The sequence below is a fragment of the Cervus canadensis genome, chromosome 23 (genome assembly GCF_019320065.1).
Source record: "Cervus canadensis isolate Bull #8, Minnesota chromosome 23, ASM1932006v1, whole genome shotgun sequence".
NCBI classification, from domain to species: Eukaryota; Metazoa; Chordata; class Mammalia; order Artiodactyla; family Cervidae; genus Cervus; species Cervus canadensis.
In genome coordinates this window covers 37579634-37597106 of record NC_057408.1, presented here as the reverse complement: position 1 = coordinate 37597106, position 17473 = coordinate 37579634, and the positions used below count along the sequence as shown (strand labels likewise).

Here is a 17473-nt window from a genome sequence, read left to right as displayed (position 1 = left end):
AAACTGCCAGAGCTACAAAATGAAAGTTTAAACATCAAAATTACTCTATGAAATATTGTGAGGGTACATTGCTTTAGAGAGATCATCAAAAACTACTTAATGTCACTACCTTGACAACAATTCAGGAGGAAATTTGTTCCACTTTGCTTCCTTTCTTCAAGCTCCTTGTGAGCTGCAGAAGCAATTCTGGTAAAGATACTTCACGTGAAAAGTCTTGATAGACCCAAGTTTTAAGTGCAACCTGCCTCTTTGCTTTCTCAGTTCTTGATCCATTTCATTTGAGTGCCTTTTTTCCTCTATTTTCATCATTCACTTGGCTTCCTCTATATTATTTTTTTAATTTATTTATTTAACTTTCTCTTTTGGCTATGCCACACGGCATCTGGGAATCCTAGTTCCCCGACCAGACATCAAACTCGCACCCCTTGCACTAGCAGCAGAGTCTTAACCACTGGACCACCAGGGAAGTCCCTTGGCTTCCTCTATCCAGGGTCATAGTTTTGGCCTCCCAGTAATAAATGATGAAGAGAAGAATTCAAGGTACTAGGTAGTGTAGAAACCATGTGGACAGTGAGGACCAAAAGTCAGAAATGCTCTTGGCACTAGATGCTAAGAACTGTAGCAAAATAAGATAAATGGTTTATTTCCACAAACTCATAAATGTAGAGAATGTCATCCCTATATATACCAAGAACTACTTTCCCTAAGGATTCATGTGGGAAAGGAAAGGAACATGAAAGGAACATGAAATGATGCCTTTGAACCAGCACTGGCAAGGGCCAAGGCAAAGAAAATGGCAACAAAAAGACAAGAGATGTGTATGTACATCTGCTAATCCCTTTGAGGAAGGAAGGGACTGGGAAAGAGCAAGGGGGACAGGCAAGTGGAGGCGAGGAAGGAGAGAAGGGCCCAAAGAACTGGAGAGACAGACAGAATGAGCCACCAAAGGAGAATCTGGGCAACTGCTTGCTTTCTGCTGCCATCCCTGCACCATCGTGATGTCAGCAGGGCTCCTCCAGTGCCCGAGCTTGCCAGTGAGTAAGTGGTGGGACACACATGGCTTTGTTGACACATCTCCTTTCTCCCATAAGGCATCACCAGAGTAATTTGTAACAAACACATCCTCCTGGTTAATCCTCCCATGTTTTTCTTTCCTTCTTGCACACTCATCATCAGAGGTTGTGACTGTAATTATTACGCCTTTGACTTAAGGAAATAGCACAATTTCTGGGACTCAAGTTACGATGTAGCATATGTAACAAAGCAGAGAAATAGATTCAATTGGAGGGAAGAATTTTGACTATTTCACGCAGTGTTTTGAGTGGTTTTACAGGGATCTGAAATCAATTATATAATAGGTAGATCTATTTTGTGTTGTTAAAAAAAAAACGTTGGGGGAGGTGACTGGACAGTGGTAGGACTGTAGCTACTGGGTAATGAGCGTAGAGGGCTTTGCTGTCCTCGTGGGATGGTGGGAAGACAACTCCAATGGCTTAAAGTGGTTATTTGGCCCTGACAACATGTTTCATAGTCTTAGAAGTTCAAAATCAATATGCTGTTAAAAAAGCTTAGCTTCATCAGAAAATTAAATCTCCTAGAGTATTAACTTCATTTTTAAAGTCAGTTTTGTTTGTGTGCAGTTGTACTTTTTGAGTAATAGGTACAGTCCTGAAAAGCTGAATGAAGTCATATATTTAACAAACCCATGACTACCTACTCTGTAGTAGATATTTTTTATAGATAAAATTTATGTTTAAATTTACCATAAGCCTCACTACTTAAGGAATCTTTATAGTACATATTATTGTAAACTACAAGAATTCCAGTTATAATATGCATAATTTTAATGTGTTATTCATTTATAAATTGCTATATTTTCTGCTCTGTAGTCTGAAAAAGTGGTACTTTGTAGTAAAACCTTAAAACTTTTAGTTGAAGTTTTTGAGATTTTTAGTTCCTTTATTTAGCCATTCTTACATTTATGGGCTTCCCTGGTGTCTCAGATGATAAAGAATCTACCTGCAATGCAGGAGATCAAACCTGGGTTTGATCCCTGGGTTGGGAAGTTCCCCTGGAGAGGGAATGGCTATCCACTCCAGTATTCTTGTCTGGAAAATTCCTTGGACAGAGGAGCCTGGTGGGCTACAGTCCATGGGATCACAAAGAGTCAAACACTATTGAGCAGCTAACACTTTCACTTTCAGTTTCACATTATATTAAGAAACTTTGGAAAAGTTGGGGAAGTTTGTGGTAAAAAATCCAATAGTTTTTCTATCCAAGTAATTTAAAACTTGGTATTCAAACAGTCACACAGTTAATTTTTTTATTCTCCATGAAGGGAGAAAGGGATAGTTTTAAGTATATCAGTGTTGCAGGGCAAATTCTTAGCCTACCAAATAACAAACTTTCTTTCAGCATATTACAAGCACAATTATAATACTAAGAATCAATATATTTCTCAATGAAGCATGCATATTCATTATAGTAAATCTTGGGTGACTTTGGCTTGGCCACACGTTATTAGTTATTATTTATATTTCTATTTATTCTTTAATAAAACTAAGTTGTCATAAAATTACCAATTAAAATGAATGTTCTTCCTAGTAAATATAAAATAATAAGAATATGCTCTATTGGTGGGCCTCTCTTCACCAGTTATAGACACAAGGGGTATGAATATATATATTTATAAGGCTCAAAGGTTTATTTCTCTGTTTCTCTGGAAGTTTTCTTTGCAGCTTCATAGCCAAGGTCAGGTGATTTGTGCCTGAAGTAGGAAAGCACTTTTAATATGACACCAGTCTCTAGGTAATTTTCAATTCTCTGTTCATTACAGAAAAGCAGAGACTAGAGAGCAGGCTGCAGAAGGAAGCTTCTTGTGTGGGGTCTGAAGGCTGGCAAGACTTAGTGAACTACAGCACAGTATACAAGAGAGTCTGGGGAGTGCTGAATGAATGAACTGTCATTGTGTCTAGGCATACGCGATCTATTTGTTAGGCGAATAGCAGAGGTCAAATCTGGGATCATAGTGGGGCTTGCATAACTGTAATTACAGTTCTCAGGCCAGGTTGCTACTTCTAGCCCAACTCTGTGGACATCTAAAAACATCTTGAACATTTCAAAGTAATGAAAGAGCTGTCCAAATGGAGCTTGGATGTAGTCTTGGGAGTTTCTGTTGCCAGTTTCTATTCTCGAATGCATTGCCGTGTTTACGCTCTTCTTGGCTTTCCCATCTTATTAACCAGCTCTCCTCCCAAGGACAGTGAAGTCGAGCAGAGCAAACTGCTGGCTAGGGCTGCTCCTGCTTTGCTGAAGGGCAAAGGGTAAGTTAAAGCCAGAGTGTGCTGGAACCCTGAATTAACTGAACTAAAAATGCAGATTTCTTGTGTCAAAGATGCTTTGTGTTTGAAAGACCATCTTTGATTTAGTCAAAGCAGCTTCATCATAACCCCATTAACAGCACCAAGTAGTTATTTTGAGTAGACGCATCTGTGTTGTTACTTGCTTTCCCTGATTTCCTTGTTAAAAATGACTAAGCTTCAGATTTGATCTTCCAAAAGATAATCTTTGCTTACAACCTATTTCAGTGTATTTACTGTACAGATGAATTTCTTGGACTTTGTGGTTTGAAGAATGCAAATCTGCATTCTTAAAAGTTACTTGACCTAAGTGGAAATCTTTTTTTAAGTGAGTGAAATGACACTGTGAATTTCATTGCTTGGATTTTGCTTGTGTTTTTTCATAGAACATCGCTTAGTTTTCCTTTACCTGCTTGGTTTTCTAAATGCCTTTACTGCCACAAACTCACTCCTGCCTGCCCCACTTATTTCTGTCTACCTCTCCTAACAACATCCTTTCTTTCCTCCTGCCCCTGTTTCAGGATACAGTACAGCCTGAATGTGGCAGACAGGCTAGCTGATGAACATGTTCTCATCGGGTTGTATGTCAACATGCTCCGGAACAACCCACCATGGTTAGTGCAGGTTTGGCTGCTTGACTGTCCTGAGAGAGGGGAACAGTCTGATCTCTTGACAAGCAGTCTCAGCAAGGGCCAAAGTCACTGGATGGCAGAGGTGTCACTAAAGTACTTTTTTAATCAATTCAATTAAAATATCTTGTGATATTACTTTGGACACTGCCCATCAACGTACCACAGAATTCACATTTTTGCTAATATCTCAGCTAAAGGGCAAGTTGTGTAAATGAGTGCTGTGCTAAATATTAGCATCTAGGGAAATGCAGGACTCTGGGTCCCTCTGGTCAATTCTGTGTTATTTGTGCCATATCAAATTACTGCACGATGGTGATGCAAGAATTTGTCTTATTCCGAGGACTTGTGTGTTTCTGCCATTTTGGAGAACAATGCTCCATTCTCTTAAGATAGATGTGGAAAAGAAATAGGATGAGATCATACCATGGAAATCATTTCCTGAACAATGATAACAGTGGGAGAAATTGTCTTTCAACTCTTTCTTACAAATGTTTCAGGGTACTCATCTTGATAGATGCAAAGCTTACTTTCAAATGTGTTAAATGTGTGAATTCAGATAAAGTATTAGAATAACAGCATTTCTATAGTTTTCCCTTTCTATTTTAGTTGTGACATAGGAGATTCCTCCCATTGGTGCAAGTTAGTTAATAATAAATGTACATTTTCAATTTGAATGGAAATAAACAAACTGTATAATTATCCTATGTTTCATCCTAGTTTAGACAACTGTTTTACAAACATGTTTTCCAAACCAGTTCCTTAGAAATATTTGATTTTATTTAATAACCCTAATATAATTTCTCTGAACTAAGAGCCTGTGGATTTTTTTGCAGTCATAACTATTTAGGGGTTAAATTTCCTTTAAAATTGATTCCCTTTCTTCTGTGTCCCCTACTGTGTCACAGAAAGCATCCTTGAAACATTTGCCATCACTCTCACCGCGTGGTATTGTTAACCACTTGTTTCTAGAACTTTCCTCTCTTGACTGCTTCTGATGCCTTAGAAATATTTTTTGAAAGATTACCACATGAGTTTAAGTGATACATTGAATATTTATTTGTTTTAATAGTTATATATTTATCTTAATTTGTATTTAATATTCATATATATATATATATTCAGCATATCGGTTTAATTTTTACTATAGCCTTCTGTTTTGGGAGATAAAGATGCGCTCTTCAGCTAAACCCATCTCTTTGTTCAAATTTTCCCAGTTTGTAGATCAAACAGTTACTTTCTTTTCTTACATCTCTACCTCCCAAAACTACAAGTGGAAAAAGTAATGGTTTTCATCTTACTCCCAATAAATTTGGACCACCCCCAGTGTTATATGGTAGCTGAAACAATAGAACTAAATGCTTAAATTACCTCCCCCCCAAAAATCTGTGTTGGGAACCTTCAAAGGAGGATATAGTAAAGATCCAGTCATGTCTGAAGGCAATGCCGAGATCTCGCGCCATGTCCTCCCCTGTAATTCTAAACACATTCCAATTATTTCTACAGTTCTTCTTTGACCTTTTCTTAATTAAAGTTGTAACAGAAATCTCCAAAGAGGAAAGCACAGAGTTTGACACTCCCAGCCCTTTTCCCTCCTCAAGTGGTTAATCATATTGACTTGATGGCCACTTAAGACCATAAAACTGTCTTAGCAGAGACACCTTACATCGACTTGATGAAAGCTAGATGTGATTTGTATTTTGAAAACAAAGCAGAATTTAAGGCTGATCAATGAAGCCGACTCCATTTTAATAGCTCCTGCTCTCCATAATTCTCACTGCTGTTTTCCATCCTTAAAAAATTCCAGCTTCTCTTTTCTCATTTCCCCCCTCCCTTTCCTTTATTGTAATTAGTTGCTAATGATCCCCCACACCTGCCAGGATTCTGTAAGTGATGAAGTGATCTCTCCTCTCCTTTATTATCATCATAGCTATGATGCTTTAAAGTCATTCAACTATAGTGAGATCTAGAATGATGGTAACCACAAGAGCTACTTTTTTTTAAGTATATGAAGCATATGATTGTGTTTTTATTTTGTTTTTGTTTTTTATTATTTTTATTGGAGCATAATTGCTTTACAGTGTTGTCTTAATTTCTACTCTACAGCAAAGTGCATTAGCTATACACGCATCTCCTCTTTTTTGGATTTCCTTCCCATATAGGTCAGACAGCATTGAGTAGAATTCCCTGTGCTATATAGTAGGTTCTCATTAATTATCTATTTTATGAAATTGAAAGTGCTAGTTGCTCAGTCATATCTGACCCTTTGCAACCCCATGAACTATAGCCCACCAGGCTCCTCTGTCCATGGAATTCTCCAAGCAAGAATATTGGAGTGGGTTGCCATGCCCTTCTCCAAGGGATCTTCCCCACCCAAGGATCAAACCCAGGCCTCCCGCAGTACAGGCAGATTCTTTACCTTCTGAGCCCCCAGGGAAGTAGATGGTATCAGCAGTGTATATATGTCAAGCCCAAGAGCAATGGTTTTAAAGTATTTGCCTCACAATAAGCATTGTGTTTATAACTTTATTTACATAATTTCCCCTGGTCCTTAGATAAGCCTGTAGAGTAAATACTCTCATCCCCATTTTATCAATTGGTAAAAATACCAATTCGGAGAGTCTACATGATTCTCTCACAGACACGAACCCACTACATAGTGGGGCAAGGATTTCTACCTTCATCTACTTGATCCCAAGCTCATAACCACAATGCTACATTGCTTATTATAAAGCCTATATAAATGCATGCTCTCCAGAAAGCTCTTTTAGACACTCCACACTGTATCCACCACATCTCTATTTACTAAAATTGCATATCCTACTATATTATTTTTATTTCATTTTAAGAGATATTTTGAGCACATACTAGTAAAAGGAATTGTTAATAAATTACCATTTATGTATTTAGTTCTGCACATTGTGATTTCTTATTTTAATTATAAGCTTCAAAAGGACAAAACTTTTCAGTCTCTTGGACCTCATGACAGCAGCCAGAATATTAATAATAAATTTTACATTTATGAAGTGCTTAAAAAATTACAAAGCCCTTTACCACATATTGTTTAATCTGCTTGTCAAAGCCCGTAAGTTTGGATATTATTATTTCCATCTCACTGATAAGCAAATGCCGGTTCCAAGACATTAAGTGACTTATCCAAGGTCACCTGCCAGCGAGGTCTTCTGATACTGAGTCCCATCTGTTTTCCACCTCATTTCTCAGTCTTCCTGTCTGTGCATCCTTCATGAGATGGTCTATAAACAGGAATCTAACAGTTGTTCTTGATTAAAAGGTACGTTTTTGTGATTATCCATATATGCTCCTAATTCACTCCGGGTGGGGGCGTTTTCCCCTATATCTATTCTCCCCTGTATCTACTTAACATAATGGGAAACTGACTCATTTGTAAACAGTCTGCTGCTAAATCCAAGATGTACTGTTGTGTCCTTGCTGGTTCTGATGTCAGATAAGCCAAACAAATAAACTGCAGCTCAAGGGAGAATTCCTAATTCCTAAGTGAAGTTTTAAAAGCCTTAGTGGTTTTCAAGCACCTTCTTCAGTGGTGGAGGAGGAGTCTGAGAATCACACAGTGAGGGCTTTTTCTGGCCTCCCCTAAAGCTTCCCCTGGTGGTTTATAGGACAATGGTGGCAGGCACACCAAGGAATATCAGAAACCAGCCCACAACTTACAACTCTCACCATCATTATTAACCTTGATACTTACCAGTCAGATGTTTCTGGTTTGTTTCTTTCAACTCTGAAAAGACGGGCTTCCCCGGTGGCTCAGAGGTAGAGAATCCATCTGTAATGCAAGAGTCGCAGGAGACATGGGTTCAGTCCCTGGGCCAGGATGATTCCCTGGAGGAGGGCGCGGCAACCCACTGCAGTATTCTTGCCTGGAGAATCCCATGGACAGAGGAGCTGGTGGGCTACAGCCCATGGGGTCTCACAGAGTTGGACACGACGGAAGCGACTTAGCACGCACAGGAGGGAAGGAGGCAGCCCAGTGTAGGCCACCATCTAAGCTTTGATGTCATGGTCCATTGCTGTCACTTTGTCAGGCCCCTGACCTCATATAACTAAGTTAAAATTTGTCCTGCTTATTGTTTTTCTCAAGTATAAGAAATTGGACCTTTTGATGCCTATTTCCGGGTTTCACATATGAGGTGTAAGTAATCACTGGCTCACTTGCTTCCCTTTTTTTTTTTGGCAGCACCACACAGCTTGTGGGATTTAGTTCCCCAAGCAAGGATTGAACCCATGCTCCCTGCAGTGAAAATACACAGTCCTAACCACTGGGCCACCAGGAAATCCCCTTGCCTCCTTTAATAGATTCCTACGACACTTAAGTTCACAGCCCAGACCACTCCCCAGGGCTATAGGTTTGTGTGTGATCTGACCTGCGCCTACCCCTCTCCCAGCCTCAGCTCCCTCGGGGTTTTCCCGCTCAACCACAATACTTAGTCACATCAGTTTTGGATCATTTCCTTGAAAATACTCCTAAAACTGCCTCAATAACCATGATACTAGCTTTTCCCTATGCCTAGAACATTCTTCCCCATTTTCCTCCTTCCCTTTCCTTCCACACGCATGAACTTTCTCTTTCTCTGACTTCCAAATACTGATTAAAGGGACCTACCTCCTCAGGTAGGTGTCCCACACTAGTCTGATCATGGGACACTGTGTATTTCATTCCTGTCATAACTGTAATCATTCATTGCTTGGTTAGTTGGTTCACTACCTACCTTCCGCTTACAGGGCAGACCTTCTCAGACTCATTCACCACCATCTCTGTGGCATCAGCACAGTGCCTGGCATACAGCAGATGCCCAGTAAAGGCCCACTGGGGTTGGAGACTATTGATAGTACTATAGACACAAAATTCCCTCTCACTCTAAACAAAATTTGTGAAGAGTCCGCAGAAAAAAATTTTTACTATAAAAATACTTTCTGCTATTAAAAACAATCACCTATTATAAATTAGCCCTGAAATTAGTATAAGAGTATAAAGTAGGTTGTTGTGGATCACAGCAAACTGTGGAAAATTCTTAGAGAGATGGGAACACCCGACCACCTGACCTGCCTTCTGAGAAACTTGTATGCAGGTCAAGAAGCAACAGTTAGAAATGTGCATGGAACAGCAGACAGGTTCCAAATCGGGAAAGGAGTACATCAAGGCTGTATATTGTCACCCTGCTTATTTAACTTCTATGCAGAGTACATCATGAGAAACGCTGGGCTGGATGAAGCACAAGCTGGAATCAAGATTTCCGGGAAAAATATCAATAACCTCAGATATGCAGATGACACAACCCTTATGGCAGAAAGCAAAGAAGAACTAGAGAGCCTCTTGATAAAGTGAGAGGAGAGTGGAAAAGTTGGCTTAAAACTCAACATTTAGAAAACTAAGATCATGGCATCTGGTCCCATCACTTCATGGCAAATAGATGGGAAAACAATGGTAACAGTAAGAGACTTTATTTTGTTGAGCTCCAAAATCACTACAGATGGTGACTGCAGCCATGAAATTAAAAGACTCTTGCTCCTTGGAAGAAAAGCTATAACCAACCTAGACAGCATAGACGTTACTTTCTCGACAAAGGTCTGTCTAGTCAAAGCTATGATTTTTCCAGTAGTCATGTATGGATGTGAGAGTTGGACTATAAAGAAAGCTGAGCGCTGAAGAATTGATGCTTTTGAACTGTGGTATTGGAGAAGACTCTTGAAAGTCTCTTGGACTGCAAGGAGATCCAACCAGTCCATAAAGGAAATCAGTCCTGAATATTCATTGAAAGGACTGATGCTGAAGCTGAAACTCCAATACTTTGGCCACCTGATGTGAAAAACTGACTCCTTGGAAAAGACCCTGATGCTGGGAAAGGTTGAAGGCAGGAGGAGAAGGGGACGACAGAGGATGAGATGGCTGGATGGCATCACCGACTCGATGGACATGAGTTTGAGCAAGCTCCAGAAGTTGGTGATAGACTGGGAAGTCTGGCATGCTACAGTCCATGGTGTCCCAAAGAGTTGTACACGACTGAGCAACTGAACTGAACTGAACTGATAAACTAGGTGAAAAGTCAAGTATTAAACTTGACTTAGGTAGAGGTGATAAATGTGGATGAAGATCATCATTAGCAATTCACTGATGTGGCAAAAGCAACTAATAAGGATCAAAAAAAATAATTAAAGTGATATTGGGCAAAAATAAATTTTTAACATCCTCTGATCTTTTCGACTTTGTGCTAGTTCACTATGGCTACTATAACAAAATACCACAGACTGTGTGATTTGAACAACAGTTTATTTTCTTATGGTTCTGGAGGATGGAAGTCCAAGACGATGGAGCCAGCAATACTGTTTCTCCTGAGGCCTCTCTCCTTGGCTTGCAGATGGCTGTCATCTTTCCGTGTCCCCACAGAGCACGTTTTCTCTGAGCACATACACCCCTGGTATCTCTTCCTCTTCTCATAAGGACTCCAGTCATATTGGATTACAGTCCCACCCTTACGACCTCATATCCCAAGTGGCGCTGGTGATAAAGAACCCACCTGCCAATGCAGGAGACATAAGAGACGTGGATTTGATCCCTGGGCCTGGGAAGATCCCCTGGAGGAGGGCATGGCAACCCACTCCAGTATCATTGCCTGGAGAATCCAGTGGACAGAGGAGCCTAGTGGACTTCAGTTCATGGGGTCACACGGACCTCATTTAATCTTAATTACCTCTGCAAAAGCCCCATCTCCAAATACAGTCACTGTGGATTACAGGCTTCCGAAGTAGCTCAGATGGTACCAAATCTCCCTGCAATGTGACAGACCCAGGTTCCATCCCTGGGTCAGGCAGATCCCCTGGAGAAGGGGGAATCCTGACTCCAATATTCTGTGGGTCAGGAAGATCCCCGGAGAAGGGGGGATACTGACTCCGATATTCTGTGGACTGGGGCTTCAACACTAATTTGAAGAGAGACAATTCAGCCTAAAACACGTCTACACTGAATCCACTGAACTGTATGCCTTTAATTTTTTTAATGTGTAGGCTAAGATTTGATTGATTTTTTTCCAGTAAATGTTGTGCTTTTGAAAAGGGTAAGTTTATTGCAACCTATTGAAGGAAAAAATTATTATCCACACATACTGGAAGTATCTCCTTTTGAGTTTTTATCTTCTTGTTAACACTACTCCTTTTCTTCTTTAAAATATTTTGGACCTTCAGTCATAGTACTAGACTTCTGAGAAAGATACTTCCTTAACATCCTAAAAATGTAGACCTGAAGAATGTCACACACACCAGTGCACGTATCTGCATGAACTGCATTGTACTCACAGGGGTTTTCCCAGCATAATCAATCAGATGATAAATTGATTTTTAAGATGAGTCCATTTCCCTGTTATAAATTCTAATATATTTTACATTTCCATGGAAAATGAGAGTGACACTTCCAATCTGAAGAGGTTATTGATGTAGATGAGCTAGTATGATACTGGTAACACAGGAATAAATTCAGTGTTAGTTACTCACTTAATTTTGAATAGAGTTGAAGGCACATAAGTTAGATTTTAAATCCCATTTTGTAAAACCAGTGCATTGTAATAGGATAAAAATAAGCACTGTTAGCTCATGGATCATCATCAATATTGTTGAGCTGATGAACTTTAGAGTGTGCTTTCTCCAAATGTGCTAAAATAAAGAATGCAGAATGGGACATGGTCACATATGTTGCTTGATAAGTTGTATAAATGGGACATTTTGATTAAAAATTCATGGCACTTTGCATTTTGCATACAGAAATAAGAGAAGACTGTCACTGTTAAGCTAATTCTTTCCTTTATTTAGGAAGTTAGAGATATAAAGACTACCTATTGCTTCTATAAAATCCTTCATTGTTTCAGCTAAACTGTTTTTCTTCTTTTTGATGTAACCTGAAATACTGACATGTAACCAATCACATTTTCTTGAGCAAAAACACCTGATTTATAGATAAGGACGTCATGGTGCAAAAAAAGGTATACCAAATAATATTACCTGTTATAGGTAAGAGTAAAAAAGGATACTTCAATCAGCCTTACCATGTACCCTGTCATGGCTATAAATGCTTTACATGGTCATCCTCCCAATAAGCCATGTAGTAAGTTACCACTGTATCCCTGTTTTATAGATGAGAAAATTGAGGCACAGAGAAGTTAAGTGATTTTTGCAGGGTCACACAGCTAGTAATTGAGAGGGCTAAGGTTTGCATCCAGAAATGACCCGGTCCCACCTCGTACCCACTCTTGTGTAACACTGCCTCCTGCTATTCACCCTTCTTTTCTTTTGAGTGGAAGTTTACCTCTTTGACACCGTCTGCAATCTAATCTTTAAAACAACAACAAAATGTGAGCCAAAAGAGAATTTGCCATTATTGAAGGAGTGAGATGGGAAAGATCTACTACTGTTGATAAATACGAATGAGTACAATGACATTTCCATGAACTTGAATACCTATACAAAGCAGATAAGGAATCTGTATGCAGCCATAAAATGTATCTTCATTTTTAACTCTGCCAAGCATAAATAATTAGTTGGATTTTAGATGGCATGGCTAGTGTTAAAACACAGTATTTCATCTGTATTCTTCTGATTCTCTCAAAATGTTGAGGATGTATACAGAGTCAAACAGGATTCAAAAGAGGTGGTCCAAAGACCATGACATTGCAAGCCTAAATGAGCTAACCTCTATTTGTTCTTTTGTCCAACTGGTTCTTGGGTAGTTCCTGTTTCAAGCACTGTGCTAAACACTCAAGTTCCAAGGGTGAAAAGATTGAACCATTCTGGTTTCAGAGAAGTTACGATTTAGTTAAGGATAAAGGCAAATGAAAAAGGCAATTATTGTAAAATGCAAAGAGATAAGTTATAATAAGAGCAGTGCAGTGCAGAGTGCTGTGGAATATATAAGGAACAATGGATCTGAATTTGGAGGTTGGACAAGAGGGCAGGAAATGGCAGTTAAAGTCAATACCATAATGAAGAGAAATTAGCCAAGTGGAAGTGGGTGGGAGAGGCAGAGAGATTGTTTAGAGCACAGAGAATATGGTGCATTTGAGCTTAAGTGTGGTAAAGCCATGGGGGTGAAAGATGAAGCTGGACTATGCAGGACCTTAGAAGTCTTCTTTAGGAGTTTGAACAATGAGAACCTACTGAAGAATGTTCTGTATAGGAATGCTTCAACCAACCTCACTTTTGAAAGATGGATGACTCTAGGACAGAAAATGAATTGGAAGAAAGAATAACTCAAATCAGAGTAAATGTTGAGAGGACTTTACACTCATTCAGGATAAGATGACAGTGGCCTGGGCCACATCAGGGGCAGCTGGAATTGAAGGAAATGGAAGAATTTGAGATTGTGTAGAGGTAGAAGGTAAAGCCTTGGTGGACGATTATAACATAGTGGGTTATCAAAGTCAGGGTCTTGATAAAGGAGTTTGAAGGCACCCCTAAAGAGAAGGCTTTCTTTTTGTAAGTTACTATTATCATTATTATTATCATCCATGAAGATTCCTATGGCATTTTGCGCTCAACCAACTGTGAAAGATAAAGAAAAGTCATCCTCCCCTTGTGTGTGTGTGTGTGTGTGTGTGTGTGTGTGTGTGTGTTAGTCGCTCAGTCATGTCCAACTCTTTCCAACCCCATGGACTGTAGCCCACCAGGCTTCTCGGTCCATGGAACTCTCCAGGCAAGAATACTAAAGTGGGTAGGCATCCCCTTCTCCAGGGGATTTTCCTGACCCAGGGATCAAATCCAGGTCTCCTGCATTGCAGGCGGGTTCTTTACCACCTGAGCCACTAGGGAAGAAGACTCCTATGGCATTTTGCTCTTAACCAACTGTGAAAGATAAGGGAAAAGTCATCCTCCCCTTTAAGTAATAACTAGTAATGCCTTCTCAGGCAGTAATCTTCCTAATAGCTATTTGCATTTTAATAAAAGAGCAGTCACACTTAATGACCATAAAAAGTAATCTCTAGTGATAAAGTTTCTGTCACCATTCTGACAAATGGAAAAAATACTAAGGAAAAATGAAGAGGTATTTCTGGTGCCCTTTGGATCACCTTATTATTTGTTTTGTTTTTTTAACATAGGTGAATCTTTTCACGACCCAAGTGTAGACAAATACATTTTTTTACATTTATTCTGATTTTTTTTTTTTTTTTTGCTGCATATCTTGTAGTATTTTAGATCCTCAACCAGGGATTGAATGACCCTGAGCCCTCAGCAGTGAGAGTGTGAAGTCCTAAACCCTGGGCCGCCAGGGAAACAGGCCTGTAGAGATACCAGAGAAATGTGAACAAATGTTGAGTTCCCAGAAATTGCTACTACATCATAATTTAGGAAGCCCTAGCTCTGCTGGGGCCACTCAAGTTTCCCAGATGCCATTTTGAAATCACAGCAACAGACGCTGGCCGTGTATTTAAGATAGAAAATGGAGAACTTGCAAAATAATAGATTTCCCCATTCTACACAGCGGCCTCTTTTTAATTCATCTTGGTCTTGTACCAAGATTGTAAAATCTGGAAATGAATAGGCAAGGATGGAGATGATGTTGGAATTGGTATTTCTTTAATGATTTAGGGATTATTGGTCATTTACTTTCGACTATTTGTAATTGAAGTCTTGAAATAATGGAATTTATTAGGGGACTGCTTCATTCACCCTTGTATAATGTGAACATACTGAAATTGCACATGTGGACTTATAAATTGTTTGTGTGCGCATAGGGGTGATCTATCATTTCACCCCCCATTCACTCGGTGCTGGGGAAGGAGGGGCAGGGAAGTATGAGTTATAGCTTACTAGACAAAATCCCATACCTTCACGTCTTACATTTCCAGGAGGCTCCTTTTATGTAACCTTCGTATTATTTATACCTTCTGGTCATTCATGATAAAAAGTACTTTTTTCATGAGTTTTTTTTTCCTTTATCAAGGTTTTTTTTATTATTTGTTTATCAAAACACTCACAAATGTTTCTGACAAAGTCACTTTCAGGCAGTCAAACAGATCGTTGTCCCAAGCTTAGAGCAGTGGGCCTTGTCTACATAAACTGTGTTGAATTAGACACATGGTCTCTAATATACCAACCAGAAAATGATAAATGTGTTAAAAATCAAATTAAATTGTTTCTTTGTGGGGCAGTTTTATTTTAAAGTAAGGACAGGATAACTTTCACTTTCTTATTAAAGCTGTAGCAAGAAATTCAGCTATTATTTTTAACCACTGCAAAGTGCAGACATGTATTATAAAACATCTGTTTTAAACATCCGTTTTAAAACATCCATTGTCCAGAACTAATTCAGCCTTTGGCTAGTAAAATAGTTTCTTATTCCAAGTCTGAATTGGTATGCTGATTGAAACCTCAATCCACTGGGAACAGTACTACACATAGGTGAGCCCTGAATCTAAGAATATCTATCTTAAGGGAATATTTGTAAAATATCACAATGCTATATGGATACGAAAAATGATCTCTTTATACAGTTTACATTTAGGGTTCATTTCACATGTTTAACTTTTCCATTTTATTTTCAAGATCTTCTAGATCCTTGCTACCAAAATGAAATATTAACATATTTTGAGAACTTGCTGGAAATACAGGTTCTGTGATCCCATCCTATCCCACCACCCCCACTCTAGAATCAGAGACTGAATTTTCACAAGATCCCTCCATGATATGTATACACACTATACATATGCTCTAGATAGTTGATGGAATGGATGTGACATTTTGAAGGAGACAAGACTCATTAGTGAATCTGAACAGGTTACTTCAGAGGCAAAATAACAATAAAATTATATTAACTAATATTTTTGAGCATTTAATGTATTCTAGGCATCATATTTTGATCCCTGGGTCAGGAAGTTCCCCTGGAGAAGGGCACAGCAACCCACTTCAGTATTCTTGCCTGGAGAATCCCATGGACAGGGGAACCTGGCAGGTTACAGTCCATGGGGTCGCTAAGAGTTGGACATGACTGAAGCGATTTAGCACAACACAGGAATCATATTAGCTTGATGCTTTTTCCATGCATTATCTCATTTGGGCAGCAGGAAATAGAAGACTATTTCTCTGATGATGGAGAAATAATTGGGTAAATGGAGAAATTCAGGAATATCCTAAGTAGGAAATGGTAGCTTACAGAAAATGGCATAGTCTAGTGGAAGCATTCAGAATAAGAATAGATATAGTTTACTTATGTGAGAAATGTAGACAAAGCAGAGATAGTGGAGACAGGAATATCTTCCAAATGACCAGAAAAAAAAAAGCTTACACTAATGTATTCTGCTGAGCCAAGAAGAGCTATTTTTGGAAGTGACATAGCTAATATGCTGAGTTTCACTCATCTTCTCACTTTAGAACAAAGGTTAAAAGACTCTGTTGCATGTTTACTGTGTATGTAAATGTACACATAAATAATATAAATGTGTGTTACTTTATGTGAATCCAAGTCTTTTTGGTGGGTAATTCTTATAACCTTAATGTTGGCAGAGAAGTGTGTCATTTTTAATGTATAATCATGAGGATTAATTTTTTTAAGGAACAAACTTAAATGTAAGAGCCAGTGGAGGACAATATAAGTATATTTGGGGGTTGAGAAGAAACTGGTTTCTAATCTTGTTCCTGACCTGATACTCACCATGATAACTGATAAACCAAACTAGTTGGCTAACTAGTCTACTAACAGGATTAGTGTTACTGGTATGTCTCACAAACAAACAAACAAAAATTTTATTAGCACCCAAAACTTAGTCTTAAGTGACGGGCTTTCTGAAATATCAGCTCTCTGGGAGAATTGATAATGCTTCTATTTGCATTAGTGTTTTTTTTTTTCTTTCTTTCCTTCTTTTTTTTTTGGGGGGGCTGCACCCCATGAGGCATGGGAGATCTTAGTTCCCCAACCACAGATCTAACCTACACCCCTTGCCTTGGAAGCACAGAATCTTAAGTGCCAGGGAAGTCCTGCAGTTTTTAGGAGGTTTTTAAGGGGTCAGACTAATCTTATCCTAGTAGGAAGAATTTTCATAAATTTATAGGAGACACTAAATGATTCACACCATTAGATCCTATTACTATTAATATAATTCTACTTCTCTGGAAAGTGAAGTCGCTCAGTCGTGTCCGACTCTTTGCGACCCCATGGACTGTAGCCTACCAGGCTCCTCGGTCCATGGAATTTTCTAGGCAAGAGTACTGGAGTGGGTTGCCATTAAGTAAATATAAAGCAGCAAGTTACCTGGGTAGTAATATGGTAGATGAGAAATTATATTCATCGTGTACTGCTGTATAAGAAATTACCTCAAAGTTTAGCAGCTGGAAACAACAAAGACAGTGGGTCAGGAATCCACGTATGGCTTAGGTGTCTGTGGCTGGGGACCCGGGGTGCTGATCAAACTGTCCACTGGGCTGTGGTCTCATCTAAAGGCCCTACCAAAGGCAGTCCAGTTACATGGTTAC

The 17473-nt window shown here is 39.1% G+C and overlaps 1 protein-coding gene across 24 annotated transcripts in view; it reads left to right on the top strand.

Annotated features, from left to right (window-relative positions):
• Nucleotides 1-17473, top strand: part of DTNA (dystrobrevin alpha) — a 414322-nt gene that overhangs the window by 351545 nt on the left and 45304 nt on the right. For 12 of the 24 annotated variants that reach the window (XM_043444242.1, XM_043444243.1, XM_043444247.1 and 9 more), the window contains 2 exons: nucleotides 3246-3323; nucleotides 3881-3973. The exons of 8 other annotated variants lie outside the window; for them this stretch is intronic. In XM_043444242.1, the coding sequence (XP_043300177.1) occupies nucleotides 3246-3323; nucleotides 3881-3973 (171 nt within the window). Of the gene's footprint in view, nucleotides 1-3245; nucleotides 3324-3880; nucleotides 3974-8746; nucleotides 8971-17473 lie in introns of those variants that run through there. 4 more of the 24 variants (XM_043444251.1, XM_043444249.1, XM_043444259.1 and 1 more) reach the window with 2 other exon arrangements.